Source organism: Mytilus galloprovincialis, chromosome 2 (assembly GCF_965363235.1).
Source record: "Mytilus galloprovincialis chromosome 2, xbMytGall1.hap1.1, whole genome shotgun sequence".
Taxonomy (NCBI): Eukaryota; Metazoa; Mollusca; class Bivalvia; order Mytilida; family Mytilidae; genus Mytilus; species Mytilus galloprovincialis.
In genome coordinates, this window is record NC_134839.1 from 31,331,105 (window position 1) to 31,354,364 (window position 23,260).

Consider the following 23,260-nt stretch of genomic DNA (forward strand, 5'->3'; position numbering starts at 1 on the left):
TACAGTACAGAGAACATTTATTTGATATAATTTTGACTTTAACAAATGTATATTTAATCCATTTACAACAATGTACAGTAACGAGGATATAATTTTTTATAATATTGATTTTAACCCATATATCAAATCTCTGGTAAACAATATCAAGAATGATCTAACAAAGTCTATCTGAATGTAAAACATAGAACATAAACCCACTTTTATATATACAGGATATATTGACTAGGGTTTACAGTGTATAATTTACTATAGATATTGAAGTATGGAACAACCAGATACAAAACGTACCCTTCAGTATAAGGTTCATTACCAGTTTTTATGTTTTTAATTAAAAGAGCCAGTTCTGCTATTAGGTACTATACTATTGTTGGGCTGTTATATTGACAAATTATATATACAGAATGTGTAATTAAGCCTTGTATCAACATCACTGGTGATCTGATGGCTAAAATCTGTCGCAGAATTGTCCCTAATTCAGACGTAATTACTAGATAATGTTTTAGGAGGTTTTTAATGCTTAGACTGAACTACAAACAAAAGTAGCTATTAAGAATGAATATGATTTTATCACATCTAATCTTTGGAATAATAAAGAAATTAAAATTGGTAATCAAATCCCTCTGTATAAAAAATGGACTGAAAAGGGCGTCTGGCTAATAAATGATTTAATTGATAATGATGGACATTTAATGAATTGGCAGGAATTTAAAACATATGATATTGATACCAACTTTCTTATATTTCAAGTAGTAATGTTAGCTGTTTATTCCTATATGAAAAGTCTTAATATTAAAAGTAATCAGCTTATAAAGCCTTATGGGCCAACTATACCAACTACTATTTCTATATTTATGAAATCTACAAAAGGATCAAAAGACATGTACAATGTTTTAAATGAAAAAATAACAAATATCACATCACAGGAAAAGTGGTCCTTAATCCTAAATAGACATAATATTATTTGGAATAAAATATACAGACTTCCATTTTACATTACTAAAAACTCACAACTACAGTGGATCCAATACAGGATCAATCACAGAATTTTGGGAACTAATAAATTATTCTACAAAATTAAAGTCTCACAAAACAATAAATGCACTTTCTGTACGGACTCAATAGAAACTATTGAACACATATTGCAGACATGTCAAATTTTTTTTGATGTTTGGGAAGAACTTAATAAATGGATATACTCAAAAGTCCAAATTGAACTACCACTTAATTTAGATATTGTCTTATTTGGGATATTAGAAAAAACAGAAAAAAAACTACATAAGAAATCTCATAATACTATTAACTAAATATTATATATACAAAACAAAAATGCAATGTGGACAAGTAAATAGTGTAGCCTTAAAAAATTATCTTAAAAGAAAATTTGTTTATTGAAAAAATAATATTTTATAAAAATAAACCATTGCAAAGAGCGTACACCTGCTGGAACCCCTGGCTCCAACTAATAGAATGATTTTACAAGTTAACTTTCACGTAATAAAAATATCAACCCAATCCATGCTACCTCAGATTAAAATTTTCTGTTCTTTTTAAAAATTATTTTTATTAATAATATTATACGTTTATAGAAGGATTCAAAAGATCAACTTTTATGTACTTGTCCCGATTTTGCTGATGTACTATGAACTTATTTACTATTGTTATTATATATGTAGTTCTTTGCCAATAAACACATTATAAAAAAAAGATACTGTTTTATACATGTATATGTATATATGTGAAAAATTCAAACCAATCCTTTACATTCAAGTTACAACCTACACAACCGTTTAAAATAAATTAGTTTCTATTATAAAGGAATATGTCAATGCAGACTTATCATTATCACTGTACTAGTATACATATTTTAAGGGGCCAGGTGAAGGACACCTATGGATGTGGGAATTCTCGCTACATTGAAGACTAATTGGTGGCCTTCGGCTGTTGTCTGCTCTATGGTCGGGTTGTTGTCGCTTTGACACATTCCCCATTTCCTTTCTCAATTTTATTGTATAAATATCTGTCTCCATGTACTTTTTTAACACAACTTATTTATAAAAATATCTTCCAGCAAATACAGTAAACCTGAAATAGCTTACTTTGGTATACTAGCAATGGGACATTTACATCTACATTTCAACTCTGATACAGACCAAATCTTGTTAAAATAGTTAACAGTAGGTACACAATAAAACATGAAATTTATTACAATAAAACATGAAATTTATTACAATAAAACATGAAACTTATTACAATAAAACATGACATTTATTACAATAAAACATGAAATTTATTACAATAAAACATATACAAGTCTACAAAGGATGTTAACCAAGAAACAACATTATACAATCAGATGACTCCCTTCCCCGATTCCCCCTCCCGCCAAAAAACAAATGGAAATTGATCAATGATGTTTCGATATCACATCTTCATGATAACATTTACAACATTAAGACATCAACACTTTGATAACATAAAACAACAAGAATGTGTCCACAGTACACGGATGCCCCACTCACACTATCATTTTCTATGTTTAAAGGACTGTGAAATTGGAATAAATTCTCTAATTTGGCATTAAAATTAGAATGATCTTATCAAAGGGAACATGTATACTAAGTTTCAAGTTGATTGGACTTCTACTTTATCAAAAACTACCTTGACCAAAAACTTTAACCTGAAATTTGCACTATCATTTTCTATGTTCAGTGAACCGTAAAATTGGGGTCAAAACTCTAATTTGGCATTTAAATTAGAAAGATCATATCATAGGGCACATGTATACTAAGTTTCAAGTTGATTGGACTTCAACTTCATCAAAAACTACCTTGACCAAAAACTTTAACCTGAAATTTGCACTATCATTTTCTATGTTCAGTGAACCGTAAAATTGGGGTCAAAACTCTAATTTGGCATTTAAATTAGAAAGATCATATCATAGGGCACATGTATACTAAGTTTCAAGTTGATTGGACTTCAACTTCATCAAAAACTACCTTGACCAAAAACTTTAACCTGAAGCCAAAAACTTTAACCTGAAATTTGCACTATCATTTTCTATGTTCAGTGAACCGTAAAATTGGGGTCAAAACTCTAATTTGGCATTTAAATTAGAAAGATCATATCATAGGGCACATGTATACTAAGTTTCAAGTTGATTGGACTTCAACTTCATCAAAAACTACCTTGACCAAAAACTTTAACCTGAAGCCAAAAACTTTAACCTGAAATTTGCACTATCATTTTCTATCAGTGAACCGTAAAATTGGGGTCAAAACTCTAATTTGGCATTTAAATTAGAAAGATCATATCATAAGGAACATGTGTACTAAGTTTCAAGTTGATTGGACTTCAACTTCATCAAAAACTACCTTGACCTAAAACTTTAACCTGAAGCGGGACAGACGGACGAACGAACAGACGAACGAACGAACGAACAGACGGACGGACGAACGGACGCACAGACCAGAAAACATAATGCCCCTCTACTATCGTAGGTGGGGCATAAAAATGGAGCGTTAAATTGATTGAAATATCAATTACAAAGTCTAGCAATTTTATATCACAGGAACTTCAATCTCAGGCTGGTCATTTTTAAAAATAAAACTTTGGTCAAATTTCAACGGTAACAATACAATACCAGCCATTCTGTAAAAATCAGACTAAACTGGCCAGCTGCCAAAATAACCAAAACAGTTAATGGTCAGATACTAAAACTAGGAACTAGTTTGTGTTTTTATAAATGACCACATTTAGAATGTAAAACATCTTACTATCATTATTGTAGAAACAATTAACAAAAAACTCAATATTCCATAGTAAACAAATAATAATATACTTATGGACTGATAAAAGTCAAATGCCTTCCTATTATTATAAAAATGAATATGACAGGTTATTGTATTAATTAAGGTGGATCTGGCCTATTTGAAGTTTCTATCAGAAGTGCCGTATTTTTTGTTATTTTATTCTTTACAGAAAGTGAATCAAATTGGTGGAAACAAGAATGTGTCCATAGTACACAGATGTCCCACTCCCACTATCATTTTCTATGTTCAGTGGACCGTGAAATTTGGGTCAAAACTTTAATTTGGAATTAAAATTAGAAGGATCATATCATAGGGAACATGTGTACTAAGTTTCAAGTTGATGTAACTTTAACTTCATCAAAAACTACCTTGACCAAAAACTTTAACCTGAACTTTGCACTATCATTTTCTATGTTCAGTGGACCATGAAATTGGGGTCAAAACTATAATTTGGCATTAAAATTAGAAAGATCATATCATGGGGAACATGTGTATTAAGTTTCAAGTTGATTGGACTTCAGCTTCATCAAAAACTACCTCGACCACAAACTTTAACCGGACGGATGAACGGAGGCACATACCAGAAAACATAACGCCCCTCTACTATCATAGGTGGGGCATAAAAAAAACAGGGGGTCACCGACCATTTAAGCTCAAAATTTCACTTTTAAACAGGTATGTAAAATGGACCATTTTTCAATGAAATGATAGGGGAAATAGAGGTGTTGACATATTTTTATCGGAATATCAAAAACACTTTCTATGACACTTGGTCCAAAACTGTAATATAAAAAGCTGAAATATAGTTTAAAGAATGAGCAAATAAAAAACATAGGTCACCGATAAGGAATAAAAAAAAAATTGCCTTAAAACCCAAATTTTGGGGGGAACAATGGTGAAAATGGGTGAAATGTCATTTTGTGCCTTTAAAAGATACACATAATAACGAAAATATTCTTTTAGTGACATAACTACAATGATTTAAAATTTCTAATCAATCAAAATATTTTAAAACAAGAATGTGTCCACAGTACACGGATGCCCCACTTGCACTATCATTTTCTATGTTTAGTGGACCGTGAAATTGGAATAAATTCTCTAATTTGGCATTAAAATTAGAATGATCTTATCAAAGGGAACATGTATACTAAGTTTCAAGTTGATTGGACTTCTACTTTATCAAAAACTACCTTGACCAAAAACTTTAACCTGAAATTTGCACTATCATTTTCTATGTTCAGTGAACCGTAAAATTGGGGTCAAAACTCTAATTTGGCATTTAAATTAGAAAGATCATATCATAGGGCACATGTATACTAAGTTTCAAGTTGATTGGACTTCAACTTCATCAAAAACTACCTTGACCAAAAACTTTAACCTGAAATTTGCACTATCATTTTCTATGTTCAGTGAACCGTAAAATTGGGGTCAAAACTATAATTTGGCATTTAAATTAGAAAGATCATATCATAGGGCACATGTATACTAAGTTTCAAGTTGATTGGACTTCAACTTCATCAAAAACTACCTTGACCAAAAACTTTAACCTGAAGCGGGACAGACGGACGAACGGACGAACGGACGCACAGACCAGAAAACATAATGCCCCTCTACTATCGTAGGTGGGGCATAAAAATAATATCAAATGTATGACAAATACTTTTCGTGTGCATTGAATTCATGCATGAAATTATGCGCAGTAGAATAGTCCTAATCCACCTTAAGGCCTAAAAAGGGGGCTGTTCAATCTATGGCTATGTCAATTATCTTTTCAGTTAAGCCCTTAGAAGGGGCTGTTAAATTCTTGGTCTTTTCAATAACCTTTTCAGTTAAAGACTTAGAATAGTGTTGTAAAATTGTTTGCTTTTTCAATATTTTTTTCAATTAAGGCCTTGGAAGGGAACCGTTATTTTTTTTACTTTTTCAATTTTTTTTTTTCAGTTAAGGCATTAATGCTTGCAACTTCAGTTACAATACTGGACCCTACCATACCATCAATTAATCAATCAATCAGAATAAGCAATCATAATTTTGAGGATTTTTAAATACCCAATATGGTCAGTTAAGAAATATGAGATATTTGCATTCTATATCTTGAACATACAATATATTTCAATCCTTTTGATTCATAAAGGTTTGAAAGTTTGTTTCAAATATGTAAATTAAGCCTTGTTTTAGGGATATTAAATGAAATTTGTGTAACTCACGTTTATTATATATACAAAGGTACCTCTTAAAAGCTCTTTCATATTATGAATTGTTTCAAAGGCCTACAGCATTGTACAAGTAAAAAGAAATTAATGTGTTTTGATTTTTCTAAGATATTTTTGATCTGTTTTGTCAAGAAAGCATAATTTTATTGTTCAGTGTATTACCAATTATCATATAAAATGTTGTTTAAAGAATATAAAGTATCAAATAAGAATAAAAAATAATAAAATTTATCTTCTGAGGCATGAAGTTAATAGCGTAAGAAAAATTGATGGGTTAAAAACAATGAAATTAAAGTATTCAGTATATAAAAAAAACATAACATCATATTTATACCCTTTCATCAATAGTCATGCTACTGGAATAAATTCCTGCATAATTTGCCAAAAAAAAACAATAACTCAGCATAGCGATAAATAATAAGATAAAAAATATCCAACAGATATATTATTCCAGCGAAAAAGTGCTGATGGCCAATTACATTTTGAGCTTGAGCTTTTTTCAACGTAAAATACTAAAGTAATTTCAAAACATATAAATACATCTTGTACTTTTTTTTGACAAAGGAAAATTAAAATTATTCTAAAAACATTTGATTGCAAAATAATAATAAAGTCATTGTAAAAAAAATTAACATGAAAAATAAATAAATTCTAGCGATGAAAAATTCTAACTCTAAAAAGTTTAAAATTGATAAAGTTATACTTTGAACTCACATGTTATATATTTTCTAAGTTTGTTAATTAGTATTCCAAAGAAAATAGAATGCAACTTTTCTAATTAAGGGGGCTCCTGGGTATAAATCTTTTTTTTTTCTTATATAGGATTTCGCTATATTTTTTATAAATGAACTTTATCATATACTTAAAAGAAAAATGAAATAAAAAAAAGGGGTCACCGTTCATTTAAGCTCACAATCTGCCTCTGGAAGAAGCATACATTTTTGTAAATGTCCTTTTTTTTTGTTGAACTAATAGGAGAAATAGAGGTAATATCGAAATAAAAAAATAACCTAATAACAGAAATTGCTTAAATTTTATAATTATTTAGTTTATGTACAGCTTATTTGATAACAATAATAAAAAAATATAGGTCACCGATGAGTTAAAAAAAGATATTTCAAATTTAATGCCAAACAAGAATGTGTCCACAGTACACGGATGCCCCACTCACACTATCATTTTCTATGTTTAAAGGACTGTGAAATTGGAATAAATTCTCTAATTTGGCATTAAAATTAGAATGATCTTATCAAAGGGAACATGTATACTAAGTTTCAAGTTGATTGGACTTCTACTTTATCAAAAACTACCTTGACCAAAAACTTTAACCTGAAATTTGCACTATCATTTTCTATGTTCAGTGAACCGTAAAATTGGGGTCAAAACTCTAATTTGGCATTTAAATTAGAAAGATCATATCATAGGGCACATGTATACTAAGTTTCAAGTTGATTGGACTTCAACTTCATCAAAAACTACCTTGACCAAAAACTTTAACCTGAAGCCAAAAACTTTAACCTGAAATTTGCACTATCATTTTCTATGTTCAGTGAACCGTAAAATTGGGGTCAAAACTCTAATTTGGCATTTAAATTAGAAAGATCATATCATAGGGCACATGTATACTAAGTTTCAAGTTGATTGGACTTCAACTTCATCAAAAAATACCTTGACCAAAAACTTTAACCTGAAATTTGCACTATCATTTTCTATGTTCAGTGAACCGTAAAATTGGGGTCAAAACTCTAATTTGGCATTTAAATTAGAAAGATCATATCATAGGGCACATGTATACTAAGTTTCAAGTTGATTGGACTTCAACTTCATCAAAAACTACCTTGACCAAAAACTTTAACCTGAAGCCAAAAACTTTAACCTGAAATTTGCACTATCATTTTCTATGTTCAGTGAACCGTAAAATTGGGGTCAAAACTCTAATTTGGCATTTAAATTAGAAAGATCATATCATAGGGCACATGTATACTAAGTTTCAAGTTGATTGGACTTCAACTTCATCAAAAACTACCTTGACCAAAAACTTTAACCTGAAATTTGCACTATCATTTTCTATGTTCAGTGAACCGTAAAATTGGGGTCAAAACTCTAATTTGGCATTTAAATTAGAAAGATCATATCATAGGGCACATGTATACTAAGTTTCAAGTTGATTGGACTTCAACTTCATCAAAAACTACCTTGACCAAAAACTTTAACCTGAAGCCAAAAACTTTAACCTGAAATTTGCACTATCATTTTCTATGTTCAGTGAACCGTAAAATTGGGGTCAAAACTCTAATTTGGCATTTAAATTAGAAAGATCATATCATAGGGCACATGTATACTAAGTTTCAAGTTGATTGGACTTCAACTTCATCAAAAACTACCTTGACCAAAAACTTTAACCTGAAATTTGCACTATCATTTTCTATGTTCAGTGAACCGTAAAATTGGGGTCAAAACTCTAATTTGGCATTTAAATTAGAAAGATCATATCATAGGGCACATGTATACTAAGTTTCAAGTTGATTGGACTTCAACTTCATCAAAAACTACCTTGACCAAAAACTTTAACCTGAAGCCAAAAACTTTAACCTGAAATTTGCACTATCATTTTCTATGTTCAGTGAACCGTAAAATTGGGGTCAAAACTCTAATTTGGCATTTAAATTAGAAAGATCATATCATAGGGCACATGTATACTAAGTTTCAAGTTGATTGGACTTCAACTTCATCAAAAACTACCTCGACCAAAAACTTTAACCTGAAGCGGGACAGACGGACGAACGGACGAACGGACGAACGAACAGACGGACGAACGGACGCACAGACCAGAAAACATAATGCCCATAAATGGGGCATAAAAATGGCACTTTTGCACCAAAGGGAGATAATTTGGAGCTTTTTCAATGACATAAACATTTTAAAAGTCATCTGGGGCCAAACCGAATAAATTTTTTGGGTTTATTTTTTTACCATATCATAAAGTAATAACTAATAGTGTAATGAATAAAATTTGTAATAAAAAAATAAAGGTTTAATTTTTTGCTGAAATTTTTTGTACCCACGAGCCACCTTAATTACATTGCAGTGATCAGGAAGGACGTGTGCCCTGCGCCTATAGCGCATATCGACCAGAAATGGTGCATAGAGTGACTTATGTTTGTGCCCACGTGGTGCACGATATTTTTCGCTTCGTGTCAAAACGTTTAAATATCATCAAAATGGATTAACGGTCGTATTTCGTGCCGCCATGTGTGTACACAACTGTGTAATGTTCCTCCAATGAAAGGAGCACCTATATATTTTTGGGACGTCTTGGGTGTTTTCATATGATAATAATAGAACCATGCAGTACAACTGATTACCCAAAACACGTAATTAACCATCATTCATGGTATGATTTTTCATAAACAACTTTAAATTTGTGAAATTTAGCTAGTAAGGTAGAAAAGCTAAAGGCGACGCTTAACTTTCCTTGTCACTTTTTGGTCTTTGGCTCGTTTTGACATTTTGTAAACATGCCTTCAACAAATTGTTGTTTTGTTCTATCATTTAATGATACTCTCTACTGTTATTTGTTGTCATTCTGATGAAGTAATAATAATACAAGAAGTGCAGAGGATATGCCAGAAAGGTCCTCTAATACGGAACGCTGGAATAAGTATGGTTTCGAGGAAGACCCAAATTTAATGTAAAAAAAAACATGAGCATGAACAAGACAACAGTACCAGTTTAAACATTGTAAATAAAGGTTATCTTAAATATTGTCTGGTTTGGAAGAACTTATTTTATATTCTTTGAAATTGAAATTACAAAATCACAGCAACAATATCCATGATATTATTTAGAATCAGTAAGGTAAGTACAAAAAATGTACCACCACCTCTTTGGCGAAATATACACCATTAATTTTTTTTCACTGTAGTCAATTCAAATCATGCAAATGGCCCACTCATTTGACAACATGGCCCATATTTTTTTTAAATGGCCCATTGAATTTATTTTTGAGGGGCCCTGGGCCCAGAGAGAAAAAATCCTTCCAGATCACTGCAATGTAGTAAAAGTATAAATTCAAAATATCATGTAAAATAAATACTGATCATAAAACAAGACCTCTTCTGTGGGTGGTTGACTGCATAAAGTGTAATTTTTTTACAATCATTTAAAAAAAAATTAAAGAAAAATTGAAATTGAATACACCCATCACCACTCACATCTTTTACATAATTATAAAAAAACTTACTTACATGACTAATATTTTGAGGAAAAAAATGGATTTGTAAAATCACAGACTGCTGAGTCAAGTATTTTTGAACTAATTGAAATTATTAAATACCATATTACAAAAAAAATATTTGTACTCAAATTTAATTCATGATTTTTCTGAAACTTTGACAGAAAATAATTTGTACCAAAATAAAATGAGTTGTATAAACTTTTGATTATAATAGTTACTGACAATATCTAGCAAAGTACAAAAAGCCTTGAATATTCTGTTCCTGTTTAGTTACTCTTTCCAAAACAAGCCAAAAGGATCATGAAGAGGTAGACTATATCAATATACAGCTGTAAGGCTCCATACACGTACTCCTCGGGAGATAGATCATGTTTCCTCCCACCTACCACCCTCTGAGTGTTGTACACAAGTAACTGTAAAAAATGACAAATTAATTATTAAGCAAAGAACATGATACATAGCTCTAGTGGGAAAGATGGCTTGTGATTTCCTGGCCTTGATGTCAAGTTTTTTTTTACAAAATTAATTGATCTACACATTTATTCCTCTTTACAGAAAAAATTCGTAAGGGTTCCACGGAACCCAGTGTCTCGCCTACTTTTGCTGTTAATCGCAGACTCAACAAAAATGAGGAAAAACATCAATAAAAATTTCCCTCTCGATACCGTCTTTTGATTGAAAGAAGCTTCCAAGTTTTGGAAAAAAAACCAGGATAGTTTATGAATCTAATAAATGTTTTATAAACTTTAACTGCAGACTGTATGTTATGTTAACTGGAAGAAAAACTAAGTCCATATATAAGTAAAATACGGAAAAAGTGAATTTTTTTTTCACAAAATTTTCTTCTTGATACTATCTTATGATCATAAACAAGCTTCTGTCCCAAGTTTGGTACAAATCAAGGATAGTTTATGAAAGTTATTAAAATTTTAAAAACTTTAACCACAGAGTGAATGTAATGCTTCCTCGCAGAAAAACTAAGTCCATTTATAAGTAAAATACGAAAAAGTGGAAATTTATTTTTACAAAATTTTCTTCTTGATACTATCTTATGAACATAAACAAGCTTCTGTCCAAGTTTGGTACAAATCAAGGATAGTTTAAGAAAGTTATTAAAATTTTAAAAACTTTAACCACAGAGTGCATGTAATGTTTCCTCGCAGAAAAAATAAGTAAAATACGGAAAAAAATGGAATTTTATTTTTACAAAATTCACTTCTGGATACTTTCTTATAATCATAAACAAGCTTCTGTCCAAGTTTGGTAGAAATTCAGTACAGTTTAAGAAAGTTATTAAAATTTCAAAAACTTTAACCACAGAGTGAATATTTGTGGACGCCGCTGACGACGACGACGGAATGTAGGATCGCTTAGTCTCGCTTTATCGACTAAATTGAAGGCTCGACAAAAAAGATACTATGGATTCATTTATTTTCATGGATTGATGAAAACTTGCATTTTTGCGGATATTTGATTTCATGGTTTTGCATAAAAAGACTATAGAAAATTTGTAATTTGTTAAACATTTGAATTTGTAGTTCACCTGTACCCACGAATCCCATGAAAATTGGTATCACACTAATAATAATGAGTCCGAAGTAGTCCATATATTTATGATGAATCAATCAAAATATGATTCTTTCACAATATGTAGTGCCTTACCAGTCAGAATCTGTTTATTAAATAGGTAACAGTGTGCAAGTAGCATTGGTATGTTGATAGATTGAATTATAAAATATCAGTGCGGATCAAGCCATTTTTAAAAGGGGGTTCCGACTATATGTCCCTATTCAAATGCATTGATCTTCTAAAAAAGGGGGGTTCCAACCAACAGGAATACTCCCCCTTGATTGGCCACTGAATACCTATAGGCGGCAATAAAAAAATCTCAACATCCTCTGCTAAATTCTTGTATACAATTTTTATTTTGATGTTGTGTTGTTGTTCTCCTCTTATATTTAATGCGTTTCCCTCGGTTTTAGTTTGTCCATGGATTTATGAGTTTGAACAGCGGTATACTACTGTTGCCTTTATTTAAGTAAGATTTAGCTCAAGTATTAACCTTATACGTTTACCATATATTGCCCGGTGGCATTGGGTATGGTTTTATAAAAAGTATACATATCAGCATCACCATTTCCTCTCGGATGTTAAATGTCAAATATACAGGAAGTCCTTAATTGGTGAATTAAAATTTTTTTTTCTAATTTTCTATTCTACAAGATAGGCATCCGACCGTACCTGTAATGTTTCACATGTAAGTTAAAATTAGTCCTACCACAGTATAAGGTTTTCAATGTTTTGCAATATGCTAATCCTTCGATTACAAAAAAAAATTGATTTCCTTTTCGGTTCTTTTCGGTCCTTTTCGGTTCTTTTCATTCCTTTTCGGTTCTTTTCGGTCCTTTTTGGTTCTTTTCTGTAAATCGTCGCTCTTTTCTGTAAGTCGTCGAACCCTTACATATTATGTAACTAATAATATCTGTATGCAGATTTTCCTGACATTGCAATAATTAATCTTGCAATTTTTTCAAAAATTGCAAAAATAAATGGACGCTATAATTTCTGTATTTACAGTAACTGCCTGTCTTGTATTTTCATGAGTCAATAGTTTTTTCATGATGAGTTAAATATAACAAATTTAAGTGGCCAACATCTAGATTAAGGGGCCATGAGCTGCTGCGACCCAGCTATTCACATCTCTGTGACAACATCAGGTCATTATAATAAATATCTTACCAGGCTGAAAACCAGAGCAGCAAGGCCACCATAGACACAGTCCATTATCTGAAATGAATTAAAACATTTAAAAATATTATCCCTGGCGAAAATTTGTGTTCATTCGATCAAAACAAAATGATTTGCTTTTATAAAGAACCCTACATACATTATTCCTGACAAATTTTGTGCAAACTGGCCTTATTACAAAGAGATAATGAACAACACTTATTGTTACACCACTGTCCCAGGTTAGGGAGAGCGCTCACAAACATGTTTAACCCCTGCCAAATTTTTTATGTGCCTGTAGTTCAGTGATTGTTTTGGTTCATGTCTGTCATATTTTTTTTTGGTAAATTATTTTGTTGTGAATAAGGCCATTATTTTTCTCAATTGAAATGGGTTTTTTTTTCATATTTGCTAATATGGCCTTTTGAGAGAGGTGAGCTCCAAAGACTTAACAAAGATTTGTAATAAATTAGCCATGAAGAATAATAAAATAGACTTACCCTCCATGAAAAAACATCGGCTGGGAAAATCAAATAAAATATCAGGCAGGAAATTCCAAAATATAACAGTACCATCACAAAGGCAAACAATAGACCACTGCACAAAGTGAAGTCAATCTAAAAAATAAAATAAATTAGCTACATATTACAGAACAACATTAAGAAGTGTATCCCTAAATGGTCAAATGTATGCTGTTATCTGCTTGTTGATGGGGTTGTTGTCTGTTTGACATATTCCCCATTTTCATTCTCAATTTTATTCATTGATCACCGGGTAAAAAAATGTCATTTTGATATTTATTTCTAAACTTAACCTTTAGACTGCTGCATTCATTTCTATTGTACTTTTGTGTATAACTGAATAAAATTTTAATCACTGATGAAATAAACATGTTCACTTACCATTGCTGTATCTTTGTAAATATTGAATATTCAAAAGTTATATAAATCAAAGAGCTGATAGCTCTGAGGTGGAAGAAGGTGAATAAAAGGTAACTTGAATTACCATAAAAGCAGCCCCACTAACCCAGCCTGCTTTGTTCCATTATCGTCATGACGGTTTGTTTTTTTCTTCAAACAAGAATGTGTCATAAGTACATGGATTTCCCATCCGTGCAATCATTTTCTATGTTCAGCGGACTGTGAAAATTAGGTAAAATCTTTAATTTGGCAGTAAAATTAGAAAGATCATATCATAAGGAACACATGTGTACTAAGTTACAAGTTGATTGGATTTCAACTTCATCAAAAACTTCCTCTACCATAAACTTTAACCTGAAGCAGGACAGACAGACAGACCAGGAAACATAACGCTCATAAATGGGGCAAAAAAATAGTAAGATTTGTTACATACCCGCCAACTTTTGAAAGTTCCCATGGGTGTTTTTAGTGTGCAACAACAATTTTAAAGGTTACAATTTTTAGCGAAGTATTTTGCATGATCTGGATTGTCTAGAAAAAGTGTCATATTTGTATGATGAACTTACATGCCTTTTTCTTAAGTTTGTTTGCATGATTCTAGTTATTAAATCAGTAGAAAAGATGAACATGTAGCTAGCAAACCAGGGTTTATTTTCTTGTGTAAGAATATTAGATGCTTGTTGAAATTTCCAATTTTGAATTATGCACAAAGATGGACCTTTAACAGGTTGGGAACAACACTCCAAATGAGGGGTAACCCTCATTGGAAGAATACTACAACCCACTGTAAAAAATGAGCACCTTTATCATGTTTATATTCATATCATTTGATGAAACTTTTCCCCAAGAACTATGCATCTATCAAGTATTAAATGATCAAAACATGTCAAAAGAATTTTGTGATGTTTCTAAACTTATATATCTTCTTTATTAATTTGACCCCTCATTTAGAAAAGTTGTTCCAAATATATAATGAATTTTCCCACTTTTGAGTTAAAAATCTTAAAAATTTTCTTTCTTTTTTTTTCAACAGTAAAATGACCCCTTGTTTTAGGGACAGCCCCTCATTTAAGGGACACCACTCATAAGGGGGGTGGGTCCCAACCTGTTTGTTGGTCTTTGTGAAAAAAAGGAAAGTACATTGTCCTTTAAAGAAGAAGAAGAAGAAAGAAATGATTTAATTGATTACAAAAATAAAATATGTTACAACAAGTATTATGTCAATAAATTAGTGAAAAAAATACTATTTATTATCTTTATGGTGGTACTGCATCATTGAATTTTGTCAATCAGCCATGCTTTTATCCTTAAGCTGTGTAAGAATCTGCTTGCAGATGAAAATTTACATGCCATGATTTCACGATTTTACAACTATAGATGAAAACAACACAAGTTCAAAATCTAGCATGTTAGAACAATCTTCAGAGAAAACGTTTTTGATTGGCTATAAATTGATCATGAGAAACACAGAATTTGACTGGCTGAACACGATTGACATACCTTGGGAACAAAATATGGAACAGATGATTTTCACTAAATCCTGTTTCAGAGGTTTTTTTAACGATACCCTTAATATTAATAATTTTTTTTATGCAAGGACGTATTATAAAACGTCCTTGATAAGAGTAAAGAGAATGAACACAGGGCGAACTACGGGCGAAAGAACTCAGGATGAAACAGACCAATACCAAACATAACTAGTATCTCAATTGTTTGTAAAACAATTGAAAGGTCTTTCCTGTAAAAGAGGGACGGAAGATACCAAAGGGACAGTCAAACTCATAAATCTAAAACAAACTGACAACGCCATGGCTAAAAATAAAAAATACAAACAGAAAAACAATAGTACACACGACACAACATAGAAAACTAAAGAATAAACAACACGAACCCCACCAAAAACTAGGGGTGATCTCAGGTGCTCCGGAAGGGTAAGCAGATCCTGCTCCACATGTGGCACCCGTCGTGTTGATTAAGTGATTACAAATCCGGTAAATAGTCTAATTCGGTAGGTCATATTCATGAAAGGGAAGGGGATTGTAGTTACGACGTAAGGAACATATCCGATATCATTTGTGAAACGGTTATTCCATAACGGTCAACCAACTCGTGATGGCGTCCGTAAAATTTACGAAGGGATGATTTCAACTTCACCATTTGGAACTCTTGGTTTAATAGCTTCCTTGTGAGCAGCAAACCTCTATCAAGAAAATCATGATAGGAAATGCAAGCACGGGAATATCGTATCAATTGGGAGATATATACACCGTATGCAGGTGCGGCTGGAATGTTGCTACTTAGAAATGGAAAGCTCACAATTGGAAAGCTGAAATCATCTCTTTTGTCGTAAAGTTTTGTTTTCAACCGACCCTCATTGTCAATTTCTAGATGTAAGTCAAGATATGAAGCCGACTTAACTGTATCTGTAGTATCCTTTATCTCTAGTTCGATTGGATAGATGCGTTCCACATAGTCACCAAATTTTGAATTGTTTAGTGAAAGAACATCATCTATATAGCGGAAAGTAGAGTTAAAGGATATTGCTAACTTCTTATCTTTCGTCCTAAGAAGTTCCTGCATGAAGTCAGCCTCATAATAATAAAGAAACAAGTCGGCGAGTAGAGGGGCACAGTTTGTTCCCATTGGAATGCCGACAGTCTGTTGAAAAACACGTCCTCCGAACGTAACAAATATGTTGTCAATCAAGAAATCAAGCATCTTGATAATATCAGTTTCAGAGAATTTTTTGTTTGAATCAGAGTGATTCTTTACAAAGTAGGATTTATCCCTCCCTAAGACAAGATACTTGTATCTACGTTGGCCATTCTTTTTTATGAAGCAAAGTAATATCAACTCTTTCAATTTGTCTTTTAGTTTGGAATGTGGAATACTTGTGTACAGGGTAGAAAAGTCAAATGTTTTAATACTGTTACAAGATGAAAGAGAGTTAGATTGTATGTACTCTAAAAGATCTTTTGAATTTTTAAGTATCCACATCTGATTCACGCCACCTCTAGAATAGGCAGTTTCACAATAACTTTGAAGCCCGTCTTTGATTGCTGATAAAATAGATGTTAATAATTTAGAAAGAGGTTTCGTGGAGCACTTGGAAGACCCAGCAATATACCGTTGTTTGTAAGGACACTTATGTAGTTTAGGTATCCAATACAGTGATGGAAGATCCAGTTCTTCATCTTTGGTTGAAATTCCAAAGGAACATAGAACAGACCTATGATTATCCAGGATTTCCTCTTTGGTAAGTGTCGTGAGGGTATAAAAGTGATGTTTTCGTAATGTTCTTTGTACGACCAGGTGTTTTCGTAATGTTCTTTGTACGACCTTTCGTTTGATATATGACAAGCATACCTTCTGAAACTTTTCGCTTTTTACACTTAATGACCTCATCCGCCTACATTTTTGAGATCGGAAGTATGATATATGTAACACAGGGTAGATGAGCTTTCATTTGATATGCGAAAACGCCATGTTCTAAAAAGTTTGATTTTTGCACTTAATAACCCCATCCAACCAATTTTTGAAGGTTGGGAATTTGATATTTCAAATGTACACATCATGACCTTTCATTTGATATACAACAACCTATAGTAAAAGAAAAATTTATTTTTTGCACTCAATGACCCCATCCAACCAATTTTTGGGGGACGTCAATTTGAAATTTGAAATGTACGCTTTATGTTCTTTCATTTGATATGCGACAACCTTACCATCTGAGAAATTTGAATTTTTGCACTAAATGACCCCACCCTTCCGCCTGGGATGAAAAAGAGGTTTAAAATTTTCATTTTTAAGTAGAGTTTATTGAGACCTTCAATTTGATATATCAGATGACCCCATTTGACAAAGTGCAAAAAATGATGCAATATCAACGATATAAATAGAAGTTATGAAATTTACAAAGTCAATGCAAAACATGAAAATTTCAAAATGATTTTTTGGTGTTTTTTTAAAATGGAATGTTTTTGGTATTTGGCCAAACATATAACTATGTTAACCTCTTCAATTTCTTAAACATTTTAAGTGGTAAGATGTTGTTGATTCAGAAATACATGCCGCCGCTCGCAAAATTTCAAATGCATTATCTCAAAAAGACAATAGATATCTTAAATCTGTTAAATGGTAAATGATCTACAGTTAAAGGACAAGAAAAAGAATTGGGACAATTTCAAAGTTCACCAAGGTCACAATTGATCATCAAATATATGATGCAATACCAAACTTAACCAGGTGCTCCGCAGGGCGCAGCTTTATACGACCGCAGAGGTCGAACCCTGAACAGTTGGGGCAATTATGGACAAAACATTCAAGCGTGATACAGCTCTGAATTTGGATTATGATCAAATTTTTGACATTACATGGTTTTTTTTTACACAAAACAAATGTCAAGATTTTACAAATCAATTAAAAATTTCTTCTTCAAACTTTTTAAATCTTAAATTAAATAGTTGACACAGCATAGGTTTCTGACACAGAATGAATGTGGTCTAATGAACTTAAAAGTTTTTTTTTGTCTTTGAGCAATTCACTATGCTGTTGAATATTAATCCTCTCAAAAAAATGTTTGAAGAAATTTTCTTTTTATTTATGAAATCTGAAATGAGAAAAATTTAAACCCCCCCCCCCTTTTTTTCACATCCCCGTTTCCCTTTTTCCAAAACTGATATCAATTCAAATTTCTAATGGAGTTTGCAACAATAACTACTCTTTTAAATACATCATAAAATATTAAAATGTAAAATAAATTATCACTGAATGGTAAAGATTGGTTGGTAGTAAAAGTGAATATACATTGTTTATTGTATAAAACAATAAAAAAAACTTCATCAGCAACATTTTATATTGGCAAATTTCCAATGAAGTTATTTACATAAAGTTATTGGCAAATAAAAATAGAAAATGACATCAGTCATGTCTGGCAAATGTCCAACATACATTATCTAAAAACATTTTAGATAAGATACGGAAAAAAAGCTTCATCAGCAACATTTTATATTGGCAAATTTCCAATGAAATTATTTACATATAGTTATTGGCAAATAAAAATAGAAAATGACATCATAGTCATGTCTGGCAAATTTCCAACATATATTATCAACTACTATTCTATACAAAGAAAGATAACTCCAATTGAAAATTAATTGCTATTGCACAATATTGTGCAATTAGATATTTCTTGCTATTGTGCAATACTGTGCAATTGAAAATTTCTTGCTATTGCACAATACTTGATATGGAATCCTGATCTGGACCAACTTGAAAACTGGGCCCATAATCAAAAATCAAAGTACATATTTAGATAAAGCATATCAAATAAGCCCAAGAATTTAATTTTTGTTAAACTCAAACTTAGTTTAATTTTGGACCCTTTGGACCTTAATGTAGACCAATTTGAAAACTGGACCAAAAATTAAGAATCTACATACACAGTTAGATTTGGCATATCAAAGAACCCATTTATTCAATTTTTGATGAAATCAAACAAAGTTTAATTTTGGACCCCCATTTGGACCAACTTGAAAACTAGGCCAATAATTAAAAATCTAAGTACATTTTTAAATTCAGCATATCAAAGAACCCCAAGGATTCAATTTTTGTTAAAATCAAACTAAGTTTAATTTTGGACCCTTTGGACCTTAATGTAGACCAATTTGAAAACGGGACCAAAAATTAAGAATCTACATACATTCGGCATTATCAAAGAACCCCAATTATTCAATTTTTGATGAAATCACACAAAGTTCAATTTTGGACCCTTTGGGCCCCTTATTTCTAAACTGTTAGGACCAAAACTCCCAAAATCAAACCCAACCTTCCTTTTATGGTCATAAACCTTGTATTTAAATTTCATAGATTTCTATTTACTTATACTAAAGTTATGGTGCAAAAACCAAAAATAATGCTTATTTGGGCCCCTTTTTGGCCCCTAATTCATAAACTGTTGTGACCTCAACTCCAAAAATCAATCCCAACCTTCCTTTTGTGGTCATAAACCTTGTGTTAAAATTTCATTGATTTCTATTTACTTATACTAAAGTTATTGTGCAAAAATCAAGAATAATGCTTATTTGGGCCCTTTTTTGGCCCTTAATTCCTAAACTGTTGGAACCAAAACTCCCAAAATCAATCCCAACCTTCCTTTTGTGGTCATAAACCTTGTGTCAAAATTTCATAGATTTCTATTCACTTAAACTAAAGTTATAGTGCGAAAACCAAGAAAATGCTTATTTGGGCCCTTTTTGGCCCCTAATTCCTAAAATATTGGGACCAAAACTCCCAAAATCAATCCCAACCTTTCTTTTGTGGTCATAAACCTTGTGTTAAAATTTCATTGATTTCTATTCACTTTTACTAAAGTTAGAGTGCGAAAACTATAAGTATTCGGACGACGCAGACGACGACGCCAACGTGATAGCAATATACGACCAAAAAATTAAAATTTTTGCGGTCGTATAAAAACCGGAAGTCATAGAGACATGGGATTACCACCATTCAACTCAGGACCACTTAACCTTTCAAATATCACAAGGTCAAGGTCATAGTATAATGTGAAGGTCAAGGTGAAATTTCATCATGACCTGACATTGACCTCAAATTGAAGGTCTGGAAATACTGATCATCTTTTCAGTTTATAGTAGACTGATATCTGTTACCTTTAAAAAGATATACACAAAATACTTTACTTTTAAGAATCATCCCGTTGTAACTTTTGAACAGATGGTCGGACATTTTTGGGCTTATTATATAAAATGTAGGGCTCGTTGAGAGGAACAAATTATACGCTGTATGTATGCAGCAAAGTCTTATCGTTTTCCTAATATGTAAACTTGAAATTGCAGGGTATTTTTTTTTTGCACTCAGTGACCTTTGACCTTGACTGCATATTAAAGGTCACATCAATCAAAGATTATTGGTAAAGGTCCCAAGTCTCTACGACTTTTGGTTCTCGAAATTCAATTTTTCTAAAATTATGTTCAATTTTTCAAGGGGAATAACTCCTTATAAGCGTTATTAACAAATGATTGTACATGTTTATTAACATTGCCATCTGTTCCTGTACATGTTGCTGTTTTCAAATCGATTCTATCTCTTATACTTTTTGAGAAAAATGCAAAGGAAAGAAATTGTTTCAAGGGGATATAACTCTCATAGGGGAAGATGAAATCCTATTCAGCCTCACATGGTAATACATCATGATGAGATCTACATTATGTCCAATTAAGGTCATGATATCTTTAAAACCAACAAGGGGGGGGCCATGTTGAAAAAAATCAATAAAAGGGAGATAACTCCTAAAGGGGATGATGAAATCTTTAACAGGGTCATTTGATAATACATCTTGGTGAGGTCTAGCGATGGTCCATATTTGGTCTTAATAACTTCAACAGAAACAAGAGGCGGGCATGTCAAAAAAATGTTGGATGAAAAAAAAGAAAAACTAGTATCTCAATTGTTTGTAAAACAATTGAAAGGTCTTTCCTGTAAAAGTGATGTTTTCGTAATGTTCTTTGTACGACCTTTCGTTTGATATATGACAAGCATACCTTCTGAAACTTTTCGCTTTTTACACTTAATGACCTCATCCGCCTACATTTTTGAGATCGGAAGTATGATATATGTAACACAGGGTAGATGAGCTTTCATTTGATATGCGACAACGCCATGTTCTAAAAAGTTTGATTTTTGCACTTAATAACCCCATCCAACCAATTTTTGGAGGTTGGGAATTTGATATTTCAAATGTACACATCATGACCTTTCATTTGATATACAACAACCCTATAGTAAAAGAAAAATTTATTTTTTGCACTCAATGACCCTATCCAACCAATTTTTGGGGGACATCAATTTGAAATTTGAAATGTACGCTTTATGTTCTTTCATTTGATATGTGACAACCTTACCATCTGAGAAATTTGAATTTTTGCACTAAATGACCCCACCCTTCCGCCTGGGATGAAAAAAGGTTTAAAATTTTCATTTTTAAGTAGAGTTTATTGAGACCTTCAATTTGATATATCAGATGACCCCATTTGACAAAGTGCCAAAAATGATGCAATATCAATGATATAAATAGAAGTTATGAAATTTACAAAGTCAATGCAAAACATGAAAATTTCAAAATGATTTTTTGGTGTTTTTTTTAAATGGAATGTTTTTGGTATTTGGTCAAACATATAACTATGTTAACTTCTTCAATTTTTCAAACATTTTAAGTGGTAAGCTGTTGTTGATTCAGAAATACATGCCGCCGCTCGCAAAATTTCAAACTGCATTATCTCTAAAACGACAATAGATATCTCAAATCTGTTAAATGGTAAATGATCAACTGTTAAAGGACAACATTATAGAAAAAAGAATTGGGAAATTTTCAAAGTTCACCAAGGTCACAATTAATCATCAAATATATGATGCAATACCAAACTTGAGAACCAGAAGTCGTAGAGATATGGGAATACCACCATTCAACTCAGGACCACTTGACCTTTCAAATATCACAAGGTCAAGGTCATAGTATAATGTGAAGGTCAAGGTGAAATTTCATCATTTCATCATGACCTGACATTGACCTCAAATTGAAGGTCTGGAATTACTGATCATCTTTGCAGTTTATAGTAGATTGATATCTGTTACCTTTAAAAAGATATACACAAAATACTATACTTTTAAGAATCATCCCGTTGTAACTTTTGAACAGACGGTCGGACATTTTTGGGCTTATTATATAAAATGTAGAGCTCGTCGAGAGGAACAAATTATACACTGTATGTATGCAGCAAACTCTTATCGTTTTCCTAATATGAAAGCTTGAAATTGCAGCGTAATTTTATTTTGCACTCGGTGACCTTTGACCTTGGTGCAAAATAAAGGTCACACGAATTAAAGAATATTGGTGAAGGTCCCAAGTATCTACGACTTCCGGTTCTCGAAATATAATTTTTCCAAAAATGTATAATTTTTCAAGGGAAATAACTTCTTATCAGGGTAAATAACCTACTAATTTTTTATGTTTATTAACATTGCCATCTGTTCCTGTACATGCTGCCATTTTCAATTCTATTCTATCTCTAATACTTTTTAAGAAAAATGCAAATAAGAAAAATGCTTCAAGGGGATATAACTCTCAAAGGGGATGATGAAATCCTACACAGCCTCATCTGGTAATACGTCATAATGAGATCTATTGATGGTCAATATTTGGTCTTGATGACTTCAATAGAAACGGGGAGAGGGCATGTCAAAAAAATGTTGGAAGAAAAAAAAACATTAGAAAAACAATAAGGTCTTTCCTCACGTAAGGGAAACACCTTAAAAAGAAAAAGAAAAAACATTAGAAAA

The 23,260-nt window shown here is 31.8% G+C and overlaps 1 protein-coding gene across 2 annotated transcripts in view; it reads right to left on the reverse strand.

Moving 5' to 3' along the window:
* LOC143063361 (protein lifeguard 2-like) overlaps positions 1–23,260 on the reverse strand; it is a 35,500-nt gene continuing 12,240 nt past the window's right edge. For both annotated transcript variants that reach the window (XM_076235472.1, XM_076235473.1), the window contains exons 9-11: positions 13,487–13,603; positions 12,999–13,046; positions 1–10,672 (exon numbers count right to left, since the gene is read on the reverse strand). In XM_076235472.1, coding sequence (XP_076091587.1) covers positions 10,526–10,672; positions 12,999–13,046; positions 13,487–13,603 — 312 coding nt within the window. In that variant the 3' untranslated portion in view covers positions 1–10,525. The remainder of the gene's footprint in view (positions 10,673–12,998; positions 13,047–13,486; positions 13,604–23,260) is intronic.